At 50.2% G+C, this 16,143-nt stretch overlaps 1 protein-coding gene across 1 annotated transcript; it reads left to right on the top strand.

The window, feature by feature from the left end:
• Positions 1–1,314: 1,314 nt before the first annotated feature.
• On the top strand, positions 1,315–15,704 carry L3MBTL2 (l(3)mbt-like 2 (Drosophila); the record flags this gene model as incomplete). The annotated part of the gene is made up of 16 exons (XM_010183878.1): positions 1,315–1,582; positions 1,774–1,907; positions 2,257–2,380; positions 3,935–4,014; positions 4,932–5,049; positions 5,402–5,536; positions 6,225–6,313; positions 7,547–7,778; positions 8,252–8,331; positions 8,934–9,038; positions 9,683–9,830; positions 10,718–10,800; positions 12,660–12,894; positions 13,639–13,704; positions 14,647–14,769; positions 15,595–15,704. Coding segments are annotated over 16 exons (2,130 nt in total), but the record flags the coding sequence as incomplete, so codon positions are not given.
• Between the last annotated feature and the right edge of the window lie 439 nt (positions 15,705–16,143).

Below are 16,143 nucleotides of genomic sequence, written 5' to 3'. Positions count from 1 at the left end.
GCGCCCCCCTCGCCTCTCCGAGGAGGTTGCGGGTGTTGCTGGCCTTGCTTGTCAGCCCTGGGTGCTTGTAACGTGTCTGCAAATTTCGTTCGCGTTTGGTGGAAGAGGAACGATCCAAAGATCCTTCCTTCGAGCGGAATGAAGATGCACTCCCAAGATAGGGGTGAGAAAGAGACGAATGTGCTTGTTTTGAGGAGTTCAGGCCTTTCAGACGTCAGGAATGCTGTCTGAGGATGTGGATCTGCAGGAGAGCAACTCTGTTTTCAGGGAACAACTTTAGTACCTTGGGTCTGTTCTGTGTGAAAGCCAGGGAGGATGTGGGGAGACAGTGGTGAGTGAAGTCTGGACTTCCTGTTCATGTGTTTATAACAATACCCAGGAGCCAGAGATCAGAGGGAAATTAGCACCAGAAGGTGAGGGACTTGCTGCCGATCTTTTGTTGTTGCCCACTTAGTGAACAGTTGTATCCTGGTGCCTCATGTGGCTCTGCAAAACTACCTTTCTGTTCCATTGCTCCCTGTGCTCATGCTGACTTCTTGCTGCTCTTTCCTGAGCTGCTAACACCTTCTCCCAGTTTCTTTTGTGTTCTCTTGGAGCCCGGTTCAAGATTCTTCTAGTCTGAGAAACACTCACTGGATTTCTGTGCTCTTTCTTCAATCCCTGCAGCTCTGCTCTCTTGCTGTAGCCCTAAGTACAAAGAGATAGTGAAAAGGTTGTGGAGATATCTGGTTGTAGGCAAAAACTCATAAGATATGTTATTTTGTCATTTTGCTGATGCAGCTTCTGAACTGAGGTCAGCTACGGACTATGGAGTTTCCAAAGAACATGAACTTTCTCCAGAGTCAAGTTTGTCCCGCTGGCATCCAGGCTGTACTTGTCTTGTTGGCTATGGTGGCCAGAGTTTGCAGCTCTGTGCTCTGCACTGGGAGTTTGCGGTGACTGTAATGTTGATGGTGCCTGCGCTGCTGTGCTGTAACACTGTGTTGGGAGAGACAAGTGCCTGGATGGACACAGTCTCCTCTGCCTTAGTCAGCATGGCAGTGCAGTTCTCTGTGTTCTTTCCATGTTTCTTGAACTTTTTTCTATCTGCATCTCTCTGTCTGTTTGCTTCCTCTTGGGAAGCAGAGTGCAGCCTGCGAAATACCTGTAAAGGGACCTGTTGCAGGGGTAATAGCTTTGGAGTTGTTACATGGACTCATTACACACCTTGAGGTCTCTCCCCAGTCCAAGAGCCCTTCACCTCCCAGCAACAAGGTTTATTGTGGGGTGTGATGTAAAATGTCTATTTTAAAGCAGACTGGCTCTTTTTTTCAGATGGTGTCTACTGCCTGCCACAAAACTTCGTCTGTGGAGCGGCCAGAGGAGGAAGGCGAAGATGATGAGGAAGAGGATGAATCGGACATCTTTGGGGGTTATGACAGTTTCCGAGGCTATAACAGCAGCATGGGCAGCGACAGCAGCTCCTGTCTGGATGAGTCTAGTGACGATGATGTGGCAGACCGGGAAGCTGGAGAGCTTTCGACCTCTCCTGTGCACCATCCATCCTCAGGCCAGCTCGTAGAGGACAGCGGCTCCGAGCCAGGTACTGCATTGCCTGCGTATTCTGCCTAAAGCCTGTGTGTGATGGAGAGAACAAGGGCTAGGGGAGCCAAATGGTGTATGACAGCACCTTGAGTACACTCTGGGGGCAGCACTGGGTTGAGACTGCATTTTCTGGGGAGCAGTGCATCGACCCTGCCAACTGCTTACAATTTTATGCCTTCCTTCTCTCAGCTGTCTGCGAGATGTGTGGGATTGTGGGCACCAGAGAGGCTTTCTTCTCTAAGACCAAACGTTTCTGCAGCGTCTCCTGCTCCAGAAGCTACTCCTCAAACTCCAAGAAGGCCAGCATCCTGGCCAGACTGCAGGTGAGCCAAAACTCTTCCTTCTTCCCTGGGGATGGAGCAGGATGTGCCTGTACACAGGGGTGGGTGGTTGCTCTCTAAAGATCAGGCTGCCATTACCAGTGGCTTGTTCTTCCTGCCTGAAGTCCCCAAAGAAAGCATGCTAGCTGAAGGGTGGTGCTTCCTAGAAACTGGGGAAGGACATGGTCATATTTTACCTCCTGTTTCTTCTTATTCCTGTAACCATGAGAGAAAATGCTGAAACCTGAAAATCACTCCAAGGAAGAGCTGGATGGCTTGCTGGCCAGTTGCAGGGCCTGGCTTCCTTTCCTCTTCTGTGCCACTGATGTTCCTAATGTCACTTCTCTTGCAGGGGAAGCCACCAACGAAGAAAGCAAAAGTTCTGCATAAGGCAGCCTGGTCAGCCAAGATTGGGGCCTTCCTCCATTCGCAGGGCACGGGACAGCTGGCAGATGGGACGCTGACAGGTCAGGATGGTGAGTGTTGGTGAGGTGTGAGAAGGTGCAGCTGCTGGAGACATAGAAGTGGGGACATCTGGAGGGCCATAAGCTCTGCAGTCCTCTTCCTCACCTCTGATACACTGCCTTGCACTGAAAAGATGTGTGTGGATCACTCTGACACAGGCTGGCAGGACGCAGGGCAAATCTCCCTTTCTCTCTCTCTGCCAGTGCTAACAGAGCCGTGGTGGGTTCCTGCCCATCCACTATTGCAGCCTCATCCTTGCTCTTGGTGCAGCTTGGACTGAGGTGTTGTCCTGGTTCAATGGGACCAAATTTTAGTCAGTTTTCTGTTGAGGAAAACTGCAATTTTGTAAGGACTGCAACATTCTATTTTGTGGGAATAAAGGGATAAAACTTTGTTATAGGTTTCAGCTAATACTGGTGTGCAGGTTGCCATAGTGCTCAAGGTCTTCAGGGTCTTGAGATAAACATGTGCAGAGGCTGGGGGGAGCAGAAACCTGGGGGAGTCAGCCCCAAGGTGACCCCAGGCTGACCAATTAATACTATTCATACCATAAACATCACTTTCACTATAAACTGGGGAGTTTGCTGAGGACGGCCCTTCTCTGCCTCTCCCTCCTGCTCCTTCTTCCATGGCTGACATCTCGACAGAGACTTGTTTACTGTCCTAACCCTGAGGCCTGCTGCCCCATAATATTGACTGAGTATAACTCTGTGTATTATATATAATAACTGTTACTAATATTTGTTTATTATTATTTTATTAAATATATTCCAACCCAAAAATCTTTTTCCTGATGCCTCTCCCCAGGTGGGGAGGAGGCATCAGGTTATAGAGCAACTGTATAAACCATGACAAGCATAACCTCTCTAGTCACAGTCTCACGAGGTACGGGCAAAGCTGACTTTAAAGGTGCCCTGCTGCCCAGAGGGAGTTATATTTAATCCAAGTTATTCACAGATCAACGCGAGGAGCAGGCAGTCACTGCAGCTGAAATAGTAGCAAGCTGCTGGTTTAGGGCAAAAGTGAGCCCCAGGGGGTGGTGGCAGGGATCGATCCCTAAGCAGATTGCAGCTGGAGCAGAGTCTTGGATCAGGAGCGACTATGGGATTAATATCTTGGTGTTTCCCTCTGCTTTTCCCAGCACACTCTGGGGAAGCAAGCGCTGCTGATAGGACCCTGCAGTGTTGCTCCTGAGAGGCAAAGCTGCAAAGTGGTTCAGCACTGACAGGATGCAGTCTCTACTCTCCCCAGAGTGCTTGAGCCCTGGGCTGGATTTGACCTCTTTTCTTGCCCCATCTGCCTCCCCTTTCCAAAAAGCAAGTGACAGGAATGGTTAATTAATAATATATTGTGCCTCTTGCGGAGGCTGGTCCCCCTGCACTCATAGGATCTAGTTCCCTACCAGAGAAAATGCACCAGAATGAAGATTTCCTGTGTGGTGGAGCAGAGGGCTCTGTCCTGGGGCAGGCTGCAATGTGGCTGCAAGCTGTGTTCCAGAGGTAACTGAGTGCTCTGTGCTTTTTCTATAATCTCATCTGATTTTCTGCTCTCTCATCTGCTTATAGCACTCGTCCTGGGCTTTGACTGGGGAAAGTACCTGCAGGAGCATGGCTTCAAGGCAGCTCCTGTCAGCTGCTTCAAACACGTGAGTTCTTCTTTGCTGTGCCTCGCAGTACATGTGGGACGTGCTGTATGCATGGAGCTCCCTTATGCTCTTGTGACAAGTGGTGGGGAGAGAGCTGGAGAGCTGGTTATTAAGCTCTAGCTGATGCAAGGAAAGAAATTGGGACTTCTCACAGCTAAGAGTGGGAGTCCCACAGAGGGACCAGGAGTTTTGGGGGAGGATTCAGTGGGGGACTTGGTAGAAGCTTTGCCAGTGGTGATGGCCCAATGCTGTCTGGGGACCAAATTAGTCATGACTGGAGGGGGATACTGGAAGGCTCCTGGTTGCCTTTGCGGTCTGTTTGGGTGAGCACAGGCCAGGGTCATGTGCAGGGAGGAACTCGACTTAGGTGGGCCTGGCAGTCACTGCCCCTCTAGCATGTCTGGTTCCTGTTGACTGATTTGCAGTCCTTGTGGGCCAAGTAACCAAGGCAGATCTATGGAAGAATAGCAGTTCCTAGGTATTATAGCAGCCCCGTCCTCTCTGTGTGTTAAGATGCACTTGTTATGTTTCTTTTGAGTTGTGATCTGTGATAATACAAAATTTTCTTGTTCTTGAGGATAGGTCAGGAAGACATAGTTAGATAGCTAGGGATTTTGATGCCATAGAGGAAAGGCAGCAGCTGCTTTAGGATAACAGGACAGCTGGCAGTGAAATAGTTTTTGTTGCTATACAATGTTCTGCCTTTTGGGATTCTCTGTGAACACTCCAGAGAGATGTTGGAACAGTTTGGGCGCATTTCAAGCTGTTGACAGATACGGAAGGATAAGGCATGCAAACCTGGGCCTAAGGTGAAAGTGTAGCTGCCTAAAACACATCTCTGAAAGCGAGAACGAGGGCCTGAGCCCTGCTGTAATGGTCGGCGTCCCTCTCCCAACATGGCTGCCTCCATTCTTCAGGTGCCGCTCTTCGATCAGTGGGATGATGTGGTGAAAGGTATGAAAGTGGAAGTGCTCAACAGCGATGCCGTGCTCCCCAGCCGTGTGTACTGGATTGCGTCTGTCATCCAGACTGTAGGTACGTCTGTCTCCCATGTAATTCCTGACAGCCAGGAATGGCTGACCTCTGTGGGAAGCTTTAAAGAACTGCGTGTAGCTGGTCAAGCAAAACATGAGCTCTCTGGAGCTCTGCAACTGCTGAGTTTGGGACAGGAAATGCCATGGTGTGGGGGTGGGAGGAAACCAGCATCTGGTTCCTCTTCTGGGGTCTTTGTGAAGATGATTCTGCCTCCAGAATTGCTGGAGAAGCTCTGATAACCTATGCAGAGCTCAGAAGGCCATGCTGTAGAGAATAAGCCTGTGATGCCCAATGCAGGGAGAAATTCTTGGCCTCTAATGCCTTTCTCTGGTTGTCTGCTCTGTCCTGGCAGGGTACAGGGCCCTTCTGCGATATGAGGGCTTTGAGAATGATGCTGGCCATGACTTCTGGTGCAATCTGGGCACAGTGGATATTCACCCCATTGGTTGGTGTGCCATCAACAGCAAAATCCTGGTACCACCGCAAAGTGAGTGTGGAGCAAGAGGGCACGTGCCTGGGCATGGAGGAGCCTTGGTTTATGTCTAGCACAGTGGGACAGGTGCTTGCACTGTATGTGGGACCACAACTCCATTTGTGCTCTGAGTTACAAGGAACAATTCTTTGGGAAGTTGGAGACTGCATGGACTGCTCCTTTTCGTCTCCTTGTGGTTGACCCTGGGGGTACTGGATGTAGAGCTGGTGTCCAACCTATGGACAGAGGCTGATGCAGGTGGCTGTTTGTCCTTCTGACCCACACGGTGGCTGGGCTTAATCTATGGGGGAACTTTTTGGTCCTGCATCTTGGACAGGGTCTCTAGAGAGTACAGTGGCTCCAGTCCCTGCTCAGCTAGCAGTTTGGAGAGGCCAGTTTAGCAGAATTCTGTCAAGCTGAGATTTGCTTGGTATGACTCATGTGTTTTGCTCTAATACCACTTCCACGTCTAGTCAGTGGAGCTGGATATCTGCTTGGCCCAGTCCATTCTGCAGTGGTGATCCCTTGCAGCCAGTTGTGGGGGCAGGATTGCAGAACAGGGTCTGCCTGAGAACAGGTACGGGATCCAAATGTGAAGAAGGCTGTTTAATGCGAATGGACTCTCAAGAGAGTGAGAAAAATATAGTGTGGTGCTGTAGTTCCTTCGGTTATAAAGATTTGCTTTTTCCCTGTGTGTATGTAGCTATCCATGCCAAGTACACTGACTGGAGAAGTTACCTCATGAAAAAACTGGTGGGAGCCAGGACCATTCCAGTGGATTTCCACATCAAGGTAAATGTGGAGGCTGTCGTTTTATGTATGGAATTGAAGTCGAAGTCAAGAGATGTGTGCACAGCACATCTCTTCTGGTTCTTATCTGTGCAACTCCTGTGTGCCTCCTTGAAACCTAGGCAGGGCAGGGCAGGGCAGTGGGTGCTTTCCCATGCTCTTAAGATACCTGTCATGATACTGTGGTTAATGGCACAGCCTCTGTGCCCTGTCAGCACAACCATTTCTCCTTTGGATCATAGATGGCCTTTAACAGCCATTGTCATGCTGAAAATACTGAGGATAAGGTTTACCCTTTTGCTGAAGCGAGAGGCCAATGCATGTCCAACCTGGCCTTTCCATGCCCTCTTTCAGTACTGGGGAACGACTCTGAGAGTCAAAAACCTTTGCCTTCAGTGTTGGTAGCACAGCAGCTTGTGTGGAGTGAGAGGGGCACAGGCTCCCTCAAAGTGCATGGAAGCAGCTGTGCCATGGCCTTGGCAGCTTTATAGCTCTTGTGGTTTCCTGTAGCCTGCACTGAGTTTAGACCTTGTGGGGAAGGAGAGGCTCTCTTGTCACTGGCAGCTTTGTAAACCACGGATAAGGAAGACAGTCCCAGGGCCACAGTTTGTAGCTGAGAGCTCACACCATGGAAGGGAAGTGGTAAAGGGAGACAGATGTCAGTATCTTTCTCCCTCTAGCATCTCTGCTCCCACCTAATGAAAGGTGGAAAGGGTAGACCTTACCTTAAAAGTTCCTCTGGATTTATGTGTCGGCTGGTTTGGATGTCTGTGTCTTTTTTCATCTGTGGTTCCTACTTGCTGCACAGCATTCTGGGATCACAGTGCCAAAGTGTCAGGTGTTCTATAAACACCTTTGGGTATTTGTGGATGAGTAGGGCTAAGCTGTATCAGCAAACTGAAGGTCTCAAAAAAATCAGTTAGAAGGCAGCCAGTGACTCTTTTCATGTGCTGTGCCTTTGGGTCAGTCCGCAGGGTAAGTCTGTCGTTGGAATTGGAGTTGATGATCATGTTGCTCAATCTGATCAGAGTAAAAAGGCAAAAGTAAGGGCCTGACTTTTTTAAAGAAACTGAAAATCCTGTTGCCCTTTAGGAAGCTACACCTGAAACCACCAGGATTTCAAGTCTGGAAGCAGTTAGAGGTGTAGCTTCCCAAATGGCTGTGGGGAAAGCTGTTTTCTGAAGAAGGAAAGCACCAAGTGAGATTTATCTCATCTCCTCTGTTGACTTTTTCCAGATGGCAGAGAGCATGAAGTACCCGTTCCGGCAGGGCATGCGGGTGGAGGTGGTGGATAAGAACCACGTGTCCCGGACGCGCTTGGCAGTGGTGGACACGGTGATTGGGGGCAGACTGAGACTCCTCTATGAGGATGGTGACAGTGACGATGACTTCTGGTGCCACATGTGGAGCCCTCTCATCCATCCTGTGGGCTGGTCACGGAGAGTGGGCCACAGCATGAAGACGGCAGGTAGGGATCTTCTGTTCTGCTGTGGACTGCCTGGACGTTGCTGTTGACATCAGTTTTGACATGCTGGGAGCCAGGCAGTTGTCTCAGGACCTGACACACAAGGTCTATATAGTTGTGTGTCTGCTGGTTTTCCCCCAGATAGATAAAAGCCCAGTGCTCTGCTGCCACAGGTCAGGACAGGGGGACTGCAGAGTTTCTTATCTGAAGTGTGGGTAGTCTGTCCCCACAGTGTGAGAATGCAGACTTTGCAACATCACAGATGTTTGTAGTCTTTTTGGGGAAATTCGTGCTGGCACCTGTAAGACTGCATGCTGTCAGGTTGTGTGGCCTGTTCTTTCTATTACTCTTCTCATGGTTTCTGGTCTAGGTCTTCTATAGCAGCTGAGCTCTTGCCAGGAAATTAATAACCAGTGTGTTTTCTCACTGCAGCTGCTGCAGGTTTCTTACCTCTCTGTTTCTTCCATTCCTCACAGAAGAAAAACGCAATGACATGGCAAACCATCCCACCTTCCGGAAGATTTACTGTGATGCTGTCCCCTACCTGTTTAAGAAGGTAGGACAAATCTGTCTTTCTGGGTAGGCCACAGCAAAGGAAACAGTGATATCACTTACTTCCTTGGGTATTTATGCTGCTGTGTGGGTTGCTCAGGATGGCTCCTCTGTCTCCCTTACAGCTCTAGGGAGGCAGTAAGGTGTTTGGGGTGTCAGGGCTGTGGTTGGGCAGTGGCAGGTCAAAATGGAAAGATGGAAGAACTAAAAGACAGCGACAGAGTGAGGGACTCAGTTGAAGGGCAAGCTGTTGCTTGGAGCTTTGAGTTGGAGAGGGAAGACAATTGCATGTCAGACCAGTTCTGACAAGGAGCTGGGTCATACTGATAAGGCTAGAGATGAGAAGGAGACTTGCTTTGCTGTGGAGCCACAGCTGAGGGCTGGACCTGGCTCTCTGAGTGACCAGAGCCTTGGCAGGAGGTTGCTGACACAAACGCAGCGTTGGGTTGGCTGCCTCTTTGTATTTCCTGTAATATTCTTTCCCCTCCAAACTTGGGTTGAGCCAAGTAAAGAAGCTCCAAATGTGTTTGCACTTGGTGTTCTCGGTGTTGGGATGGGACTGTCCCATACCATGAACAGCACATGGTATATCAGAATCTCCCTTAGGTAAGAGTTGTCTATGCTGAAGGTGGATGGTTTGAGGAAGGCATGAAGCTGGAGGCCATTGACCCCCTGAATCTGGGCAACATTTGCGTGGCCACTGTTTGCAAGGTAAGTTCAGTGGGTGGAATGGGCTCTGCTGGGTTTACCTGAGAGAACCCAGCCTCTCCTTTGCAAGAGAGTAAGACTGGGTAGGATTTTGCATGAGGAAAGAGGAGAGGACTGTCAAGACAGGTAGGCAGCTGGTGTGTGGAGGGAATTGGGGCGTTACCTCAAAGGTCTGAGAAGCTGATGAGACCAGCAGTTATCCACTGTGCCTAAGTGGATATGCTTGGTCTGCAAGTTAACTGTCCAGTGCAAGCTAAGTCTCCAGCAGCCACCCTTCCTTCACCCTTGGGCATGCAGTAGGGAAGAGTTGTTTTCCAGTTCTTGGAGTGCATAAGGAGTGCCTCTGTAGTGCTGCATAAAGTCTGTTTCTGAGGGAGAACAGAGCTCCTGACTGCTTATGGCTGAGTCCTTTTCCCAAGTCTATTAGTGTTGGTCCCTATCCTGCAGAAATTGCTGCTTTGGGGATGAGCTTGTGTTGACTAACGTACCAGGAGAAGCTACTGCATGCCCTGGAGCATATAACGTTGCATTTTACTATCTAGTAGCAATTGTGGTCCATCTGTGGGGGCTCTTGAGGGGATCTCTTTGCGAAGAGAGGCTTTAGAGCAAGTGAAGCTCTACACTCATGCCCTTCACTCCCATCTCAGGTCCTCTTGGATGGGTATCTGATGATCAGCATTGATGGAGCCACATCTGCTGATGGCTCTGACTGGTTCTGCTATCACGCTTCCTCGCACGCCATCTTCCCCGTCAACTTCTGTCAGAAGAACAACATCGATCTGACCCCTCCAAAAGGTGAGATTTGGACTCTGCCCTGTGTGCACAAACCTGCATGCAGAATCTGCTGGGCTGGGCTTTTCTGAGAGGTCTCAAGTTCAGATGAATCAAAACCACAAGGGCCCAATCTGCCTGTTTTTCAGGGAGACAGGGCTGGTTCAGGGGGGCAGTCCATTTGAACTCTGCCCATATACCAAGACTTGGTACCTTGTGGGAGGAAGTAACATCTCCAGAGAGCATTAATGGCGTGATGGTTAACTCATGGCCCATCAGTGAGAGAGATATGTCATCCCTAAATTGAACAGAATCTTAAGCTTTAAGGGACAGGGAAGGTGAGAAAAGATAAGTAGAGCCATTACTGCATGATTCAGTAATTAAGTGGCAGGAGTCACCTCTATTTTTCTTGTATTAATAAATCTGAGGCTGATATTCTACAAAATTGTGAGAGGCAATCACCCTAGGAGTGTTTTTACCGCCTCACCCAGCCATACCCAAAAGGGCCCACTCTGAATTTCTTTGTTGCAGCACTTTTGTGCAGTGCTATTCTGTCTTCCTTTGATGTTACTGCTGGTGGGAGAAAGATTGATCTTGGTGTTGTGTTTTGAACATAATTCTTCCTGCTTGCCTCTTCTCACCTTTCTCTGTGGTCTGGCTATATGACTGACATGGATGTTCAGAGCTGCAGCTTGCACTTTTCCATATTTGCCTGCTAGAGCAGGGTGCTGGACTGCCATGGAATCTGTGCACTAGACTTATGTCCAAAATCATGCTGTATGTGGAGCTTCATGGAACTGCTTTGCAATCAGTTGCTGTGCCTCCTTCCTGCCTGTTCTGCCATTCTTCTCCCCCAGCTGGTCTACCCAGTGACTTCCTTTTTCCCCTCTGACCATTTCTTCTTGCTGCAGGGCAAGATGCAAAGACCTTCAACTGGGAAAGTTACCTGGAAAAGACTAAATCAAGACCTGTTCCAGCACGACTCTTCAACACAGTGAGTGCTGCCAGTGAGAAGACATGTGTAGGGGTCCTTGCAGTCAGTAAGGAGCACAAGAGCTCTGGCTGTCACAGAATGGTTGAGTTTGGAAGGGGCCTCTGGAGGTCATGTTGTCCAACAGCCCTACTCAAGCAGGATCACCTATAGCAGGTTGCCCAGGACCATGTCCACATGGCTTTTAAATATCTCCATGGATGGAGACTCTCCAGCCTCCCTGGGCAACCTGTGCTGGTGCTTAGTCAGCCTCACAGTATAAAAGTGTTTCCTGATGGTCAGAGGTAACCTCCTGTGTTTTAGTTTGTGCCCACTGCCTCTGGTCCTGTCACTGGGTGGCACTGAGAAGAGCCTGGCTCCATCTTTGCACCTTCCCTTCTGGCATTGGTACATATTGACAAGGTCCACCCTGAGCATTCTCTTCTGCAAGCTGAACAGTCCCAGCTCTTTCAGCCTCTCCTCATAGAAGAGATGCTAGCATATCAGTCTTTCCTCCCAGTTTTGTATCACCAGCAAACTTGCTGAGTTTGACATGACACTGTCATGTCATCCAGATAACTAATGAAGACGTTGAACAGGATTGGATCCAGTATTGACCCCTGGGGTTCACCACTAATTACTGAACTTCGTGCCGTGATCACCATCCTCTGGGTCCAGCCACTCAGCCAGTTTTCAGTCCATCTCGCTGTGTCCAGGTTCTCTATGAGGATCTTATGGGAGACAGTGTCAGAAGCCTTCCTAGAGTCAGGGTAGACGATAGCCAGTGTCTGCTGGGTTGCTCTTTGGGGCCAGTCAGCACTTTAAGAGAGAGCTGAGGGTTTTTAAGAGACAAATATGAAAGAACTGAAAAGTGGGTTCCATAGATACTGGTTGAGGTTGACCTCTGTGCACTGTCAGTAGGATGTGCAGCATGGTGGGGAAGTGGATGGTCTTCTAAGAATGCTGGGCCCTCCTTGGAATCTGCTGCTAGAGCTCAAAATCTCATGTAGTGAAGTCTCTTTGCCAAGCTTAAAACATCAGCTCAGTCTGGAACGAAAAAGTGTTTGAGATGCTGTTTCCCCTGGTCTCCTTTGAATTACCTGCAGTGAGGAGACAGACTCTCTCCCTGATAGAGGATTTCTTGTTCTTTTGGAAAGAAATGGAGTAAATTTAGCATTGTTTACACTTGGTATATCTGTAATTGATACTGCTCTCCTTTGCTGCCTTTTTGTAAACGTTGGAGTCTTTCAGACTCTTGAGGACCATGAGGTCATTACCACACCTAGTACAAAAAAAATATATTGTAAATTAATCTCTACACACAAATGCCCTAGACCTCTTTTTAATCTATTTCTTCACAAGGAGAGCCTAAGGTTGGGACAAGCAGTGTCGTGCCTTTGAGGCTGTAGTGATATCTTTATCCCTCTGAGTGTGACCTGAGATTCTCTGGTGTTTCCAGGAGCTCCAGGCTCTTGGTGTGTTCTGCACTGCTTGTTGCCTAAGAGCGTGTGGCTGGCACGTGGGTGAAGGGGATCTGCTTTGCATCAGCAAAACCGCTGCAGCACCTGGGCCTGTGCCCATCTTTCTGATTTCTCAGGGCTATCTCAGGGGAATGGGTTTAACTGATGTCCCTTCACTGCTGTCTGCTGCTCCCCCTAGGTCAGTATCTTGTTTCTAAAAGCTGGGCTGAGGTTCACTGAGATCACAGCAGGCCTTGAATCTGTTCATGGTACCCCCTTCTGTTGTATGACTGTTCTCTTTCTGCTGGCTTTAAGCTGAAGGGAAGCCTCTAGGTGTTTTAAGCTGCTGGTGGCCAGGTCTGGGTTTGGACTGGGTGCAATGGTCTTGGGTTTTCTTGTTTATTTTTTTTTCCCTGTACCCAGGACTGCCCAAACCATGGCTTCAAGGCAGGCATGAAGGTGGAAGCAGTGGACCTGATGGAGCCCCGGCTCATATGCGTGGCCACGGTGAAGCGTGTAGTCCACCGTCTCCTGAGCATCCATTTCGATGGCTGGGACAATGAGTATGACCAGTGGGTGGACTGCGAGTCTCCAGACATTTATCCTGTTGGGTGGTGTGAGCTGACAGGCTACCAACTTCAACCACCTGTTGTTCCAGGTGAGTAAGGATTTGACTCTGGTTTCTAACACTACAGGCAAAGTTCTCCTTCCTCCTGCTCTGAGTGGCTCCTCCTTTTTGGGCCTTGCAGGGAGGAGGAAATTGCCTCCGTGATTTGCGCTGGCTGCCATAAGTCTTCCTCTGCAGCCACACACTCTAGCAGCTGGCAGAGGGAGGAATCTGGTGGGGAGAAAACAGCCTGAGATTTGAGGTTGGCTCTGTTTCCCTGTCTGCGCACCAGCAGAGGATTGCTCCTGATGAAGTTGGGTAGAGTTCCAGGTGGTCCTATCCCTGCACAGCTCCCTTTTACTAAGCGTACCTACAACCTCAGCCAGGTAGCAGCGGGAGCTTGGCCCCTGCTCCCTTTTCTTATCAGTTCTCTGGCTCTGTCTGTAAAAGGCAAGAGCATCCCTCAAGAGTTTATTCCTTCCCTTGTCGCAGGGAGGCCACTGCCTCACCTTTGCAGGCTTTTTCCTTTCCATCCCAAGCTATGAACCTTGTTTCTTTACTGCCTCTGCCAATTCTCTACTGGGCCTCTCCCCCATGCTGCCCCAGCCTGGGCCCTCGCCTGGAAGCACAGACAGCAACTGCTCTAGAGCCTTGCTTTCCCCTAGCTGGTTGTCATGGGAAGAGGGCGTTGGCTCGGGGGGACGGGTATATCTTGTTTCTCGCTTATGTCACTTCATCCCAGTTACCTACTGGTTATGGGACTTGGCTTTCGTTTCCCTCTCGTCTCCATGACAGAGCCCACAACTCCAGTGAAGGCCAACGAGGTGCCCAAGAAGAAGAAGAAACCCTATGGAAAGAAGAGTGAGTGATGTTTGGTTAGTGCCCTCCCGCTCGCTCGCAGGCTGGGCCCAGTTAGAGGAACCCTGTCCATGTCCACCAGAGCAGGAGAGAGAGGCCTTGTCTTGCTGTGGATGCCCTCAGCCAACTGTGGGTTTGACAACACAGCTTCATCCTTTTACACTGCCCCCCGTTGCCTAAGAGAGCAGAGAGCTGTGTGTGTGGGAAGAATCTGTTTGCAGTCTGTTTTCTGTTGGCCAAGGTACAGGTGGCGCTTTGCTTCCAGGCCTGAGGTTGTGCTGCTTCCCCCACTGTGTCTGTGGTCGGAGGGAGATGTTTTGCTGCAGCTGGAGGGCAGCTGGAGAGCAACCCTGCCTGCTTTGTGCTGAGGGAAAGAAAGCCTTAAGATGGCTGAAGAGACCAGTAGTGGGGCTGGACCATGTTACTGTTTCATCTTGTCGTTATTGTCGTCACCGTTGCAGTAGCTGTGGCAAATCGTGTGTAGACAGGCAAGAAATTCCTTCCTGGAGGGGGGTGGAAAGGTCGTCTAAAGAATATAAAGACGTTCAAGCTAAATAAAAACGTCTGCTAAAAATGAGAACATTAATGCTACCATGTCCACGCCTTGCAGCCAACATGCCCATTGCCTAGGAGTAGGCCCAGACAGGTAAGCAAAGCTGACTCCAGACTGATTCCAACAGGACCTGCTCCTTGGAAGCTAAGCACACGCTGAAGTGCCTTTAATGAAGGAGAACATGGAGGAGCATGTTTTGGGATGATGACTGTAGAGCTTTTCTCCAGTAGGCCATTTCTGTCGAGTAACCAGTTGGCAGCTAATGACCATGTAGCTTGCTGGTCGATTGTGCTGGTCCCTGGCCTGTGGTTTCTCGGTGGCGAAGGGTTGCTGATTTTCCAGGGGGGAAAAGAAACACATTTTTCCCCATGCTCTGTTATCTCTTTGTTAAGGAAAAAAGTTACCTGCCAAAGCCCGCAACATCAAGCAGACCGTGAAGAAGCCTCCGGCCCCGAAGGTGAAACGAGAAGCAAAGGCTGCCAGCAAGGCTTTGCCAGAGCCAGCACCTGATGAGAGTAAGGGCATGAGTTACTCTACCCAGCAGACACATGCAGCTCTCACACGTGCCCCTCATGCCACTGGCCCTCTCGAGGCCTCTGCTGCCTCTCAGCCATTAAATCATGGGCGTCCCCAGGCAGGGAACGGCAGCACTGTGACAAATGTCCTTCCCCACTCCTCTAGAGACAGAGTGGAAGAAAGCCTTTGCCTGCTTTCCATGGGAAGGTTTGGTGACACCAGCACAGCTGGACATCTTGATACTGCTGATGCTTCCTGAGCAGTATGGTTGTGAGGTCAGTTAGGCAGGAGAGGCAAGATGGACATGTCCAAGAGCATGCATTCACATCTCCCAGTCTCCATAAGGGCTGTTGCAGCACATGAACACAGCCCAAGAGATGTGGTGGCCAGAAGAGCAGCTGGGTCCCCTGCCAAGCCTTGTGGGTGTTGGGGAAGAGGGTGCATGAGGTGCTTTGTGAACATGGGGATGGAGCCTCATGAAGGTCCTCGTTGCTCACAGAGCTTTAATATCCCCTGTGTGGATCCAGGCAGGTAGAGCATGGACTGCACTGGCTTTTCCTCCCCTGGCCCTAGGAGAAGTTGTTCTTGGGAGCAGGCAGCTGAATGCTGCCAGCGCTTAGTCCTATCCTGGTCGCTGCTGTGACTGCAGATCTGTGCCAGCAAGGCAGGGCTGTCTGTGGGAAGGGACTCTCAAAAAGTGGGCTGGAAACCTGGGGCATTTTGTGTATCTGCATGAACAGAGCTGGTTTTTGGGTGCTGCAGGTAGAGTGAGGCAGCACAGCTTGATTTTACTCATTTATTTTTCCCTCTCTATCTCTTGCCAGTCATTGCTGTGCAGGTGAAAGAAGAAACCATTGACCCTTCACTACCAGAGTTTGAAGCTGTAGAGCTTCCCGTTCCTGTCAGCAGCATAAAGCAGGAGGACACGGACTGAGCCTGGAGCATCCCCCAGCTGCCCACAGCAGCCTGCGCTTCACCTTGCCACTCTCTGGGGAACGTCCTGGCAAAGGGAAGCAGAAGACTAAAAGGGCCTTCCCTTTTTGAGGCAGACCACCCTGCACCATCACAACTCTGCTTTCCCAGTGGGCAAGGAAGTTTCTCCCGAACTTGTAATTTTAAGCCCTGGGAAAGAGACCCCAGAAAGGTCGCAGGTGCGCTGAGGAGTAGGGCCAGGATGGCTGCGGGACTTCTGTGCGCCTGGCTTTGAAGGCACCTTCCCAAGCAGGAGCTCCCAGTGGGGAAGAAGACTGCCAGAGCGCAAAGGGGTGCTTTGGGGCCATGGCTGGAGGGGGCGAGCTGCAGTCTGGGACACTGTGCGCGGGTCATGTACATCAGGAATCCGGCTGCCCTCGTAGGGCATCGCTGCTGCGCTC

This window comes from Mesitornis unicolor, unplaced genomic scaffold (assembly GCF_000695765.1).
Source record: "Mesitornis unicolor isolate BGI_N332 unplaced genomic scaffold, ASM69576v1 scaffold33334, whole genome shotgun sequence".
NCBI classification, from domain to species: domain Eukaryota; kingdom Metazoa; phylum Chordata; class Aves; order Mesitornithiformes; family Mesitornithidae; genus Mesitornis; species Mesitornis unicolor.
Note: the sequence above shows the minus strand (reverse complement) of the source record. Positions and strands in the feature narration are given on the sequence as shown.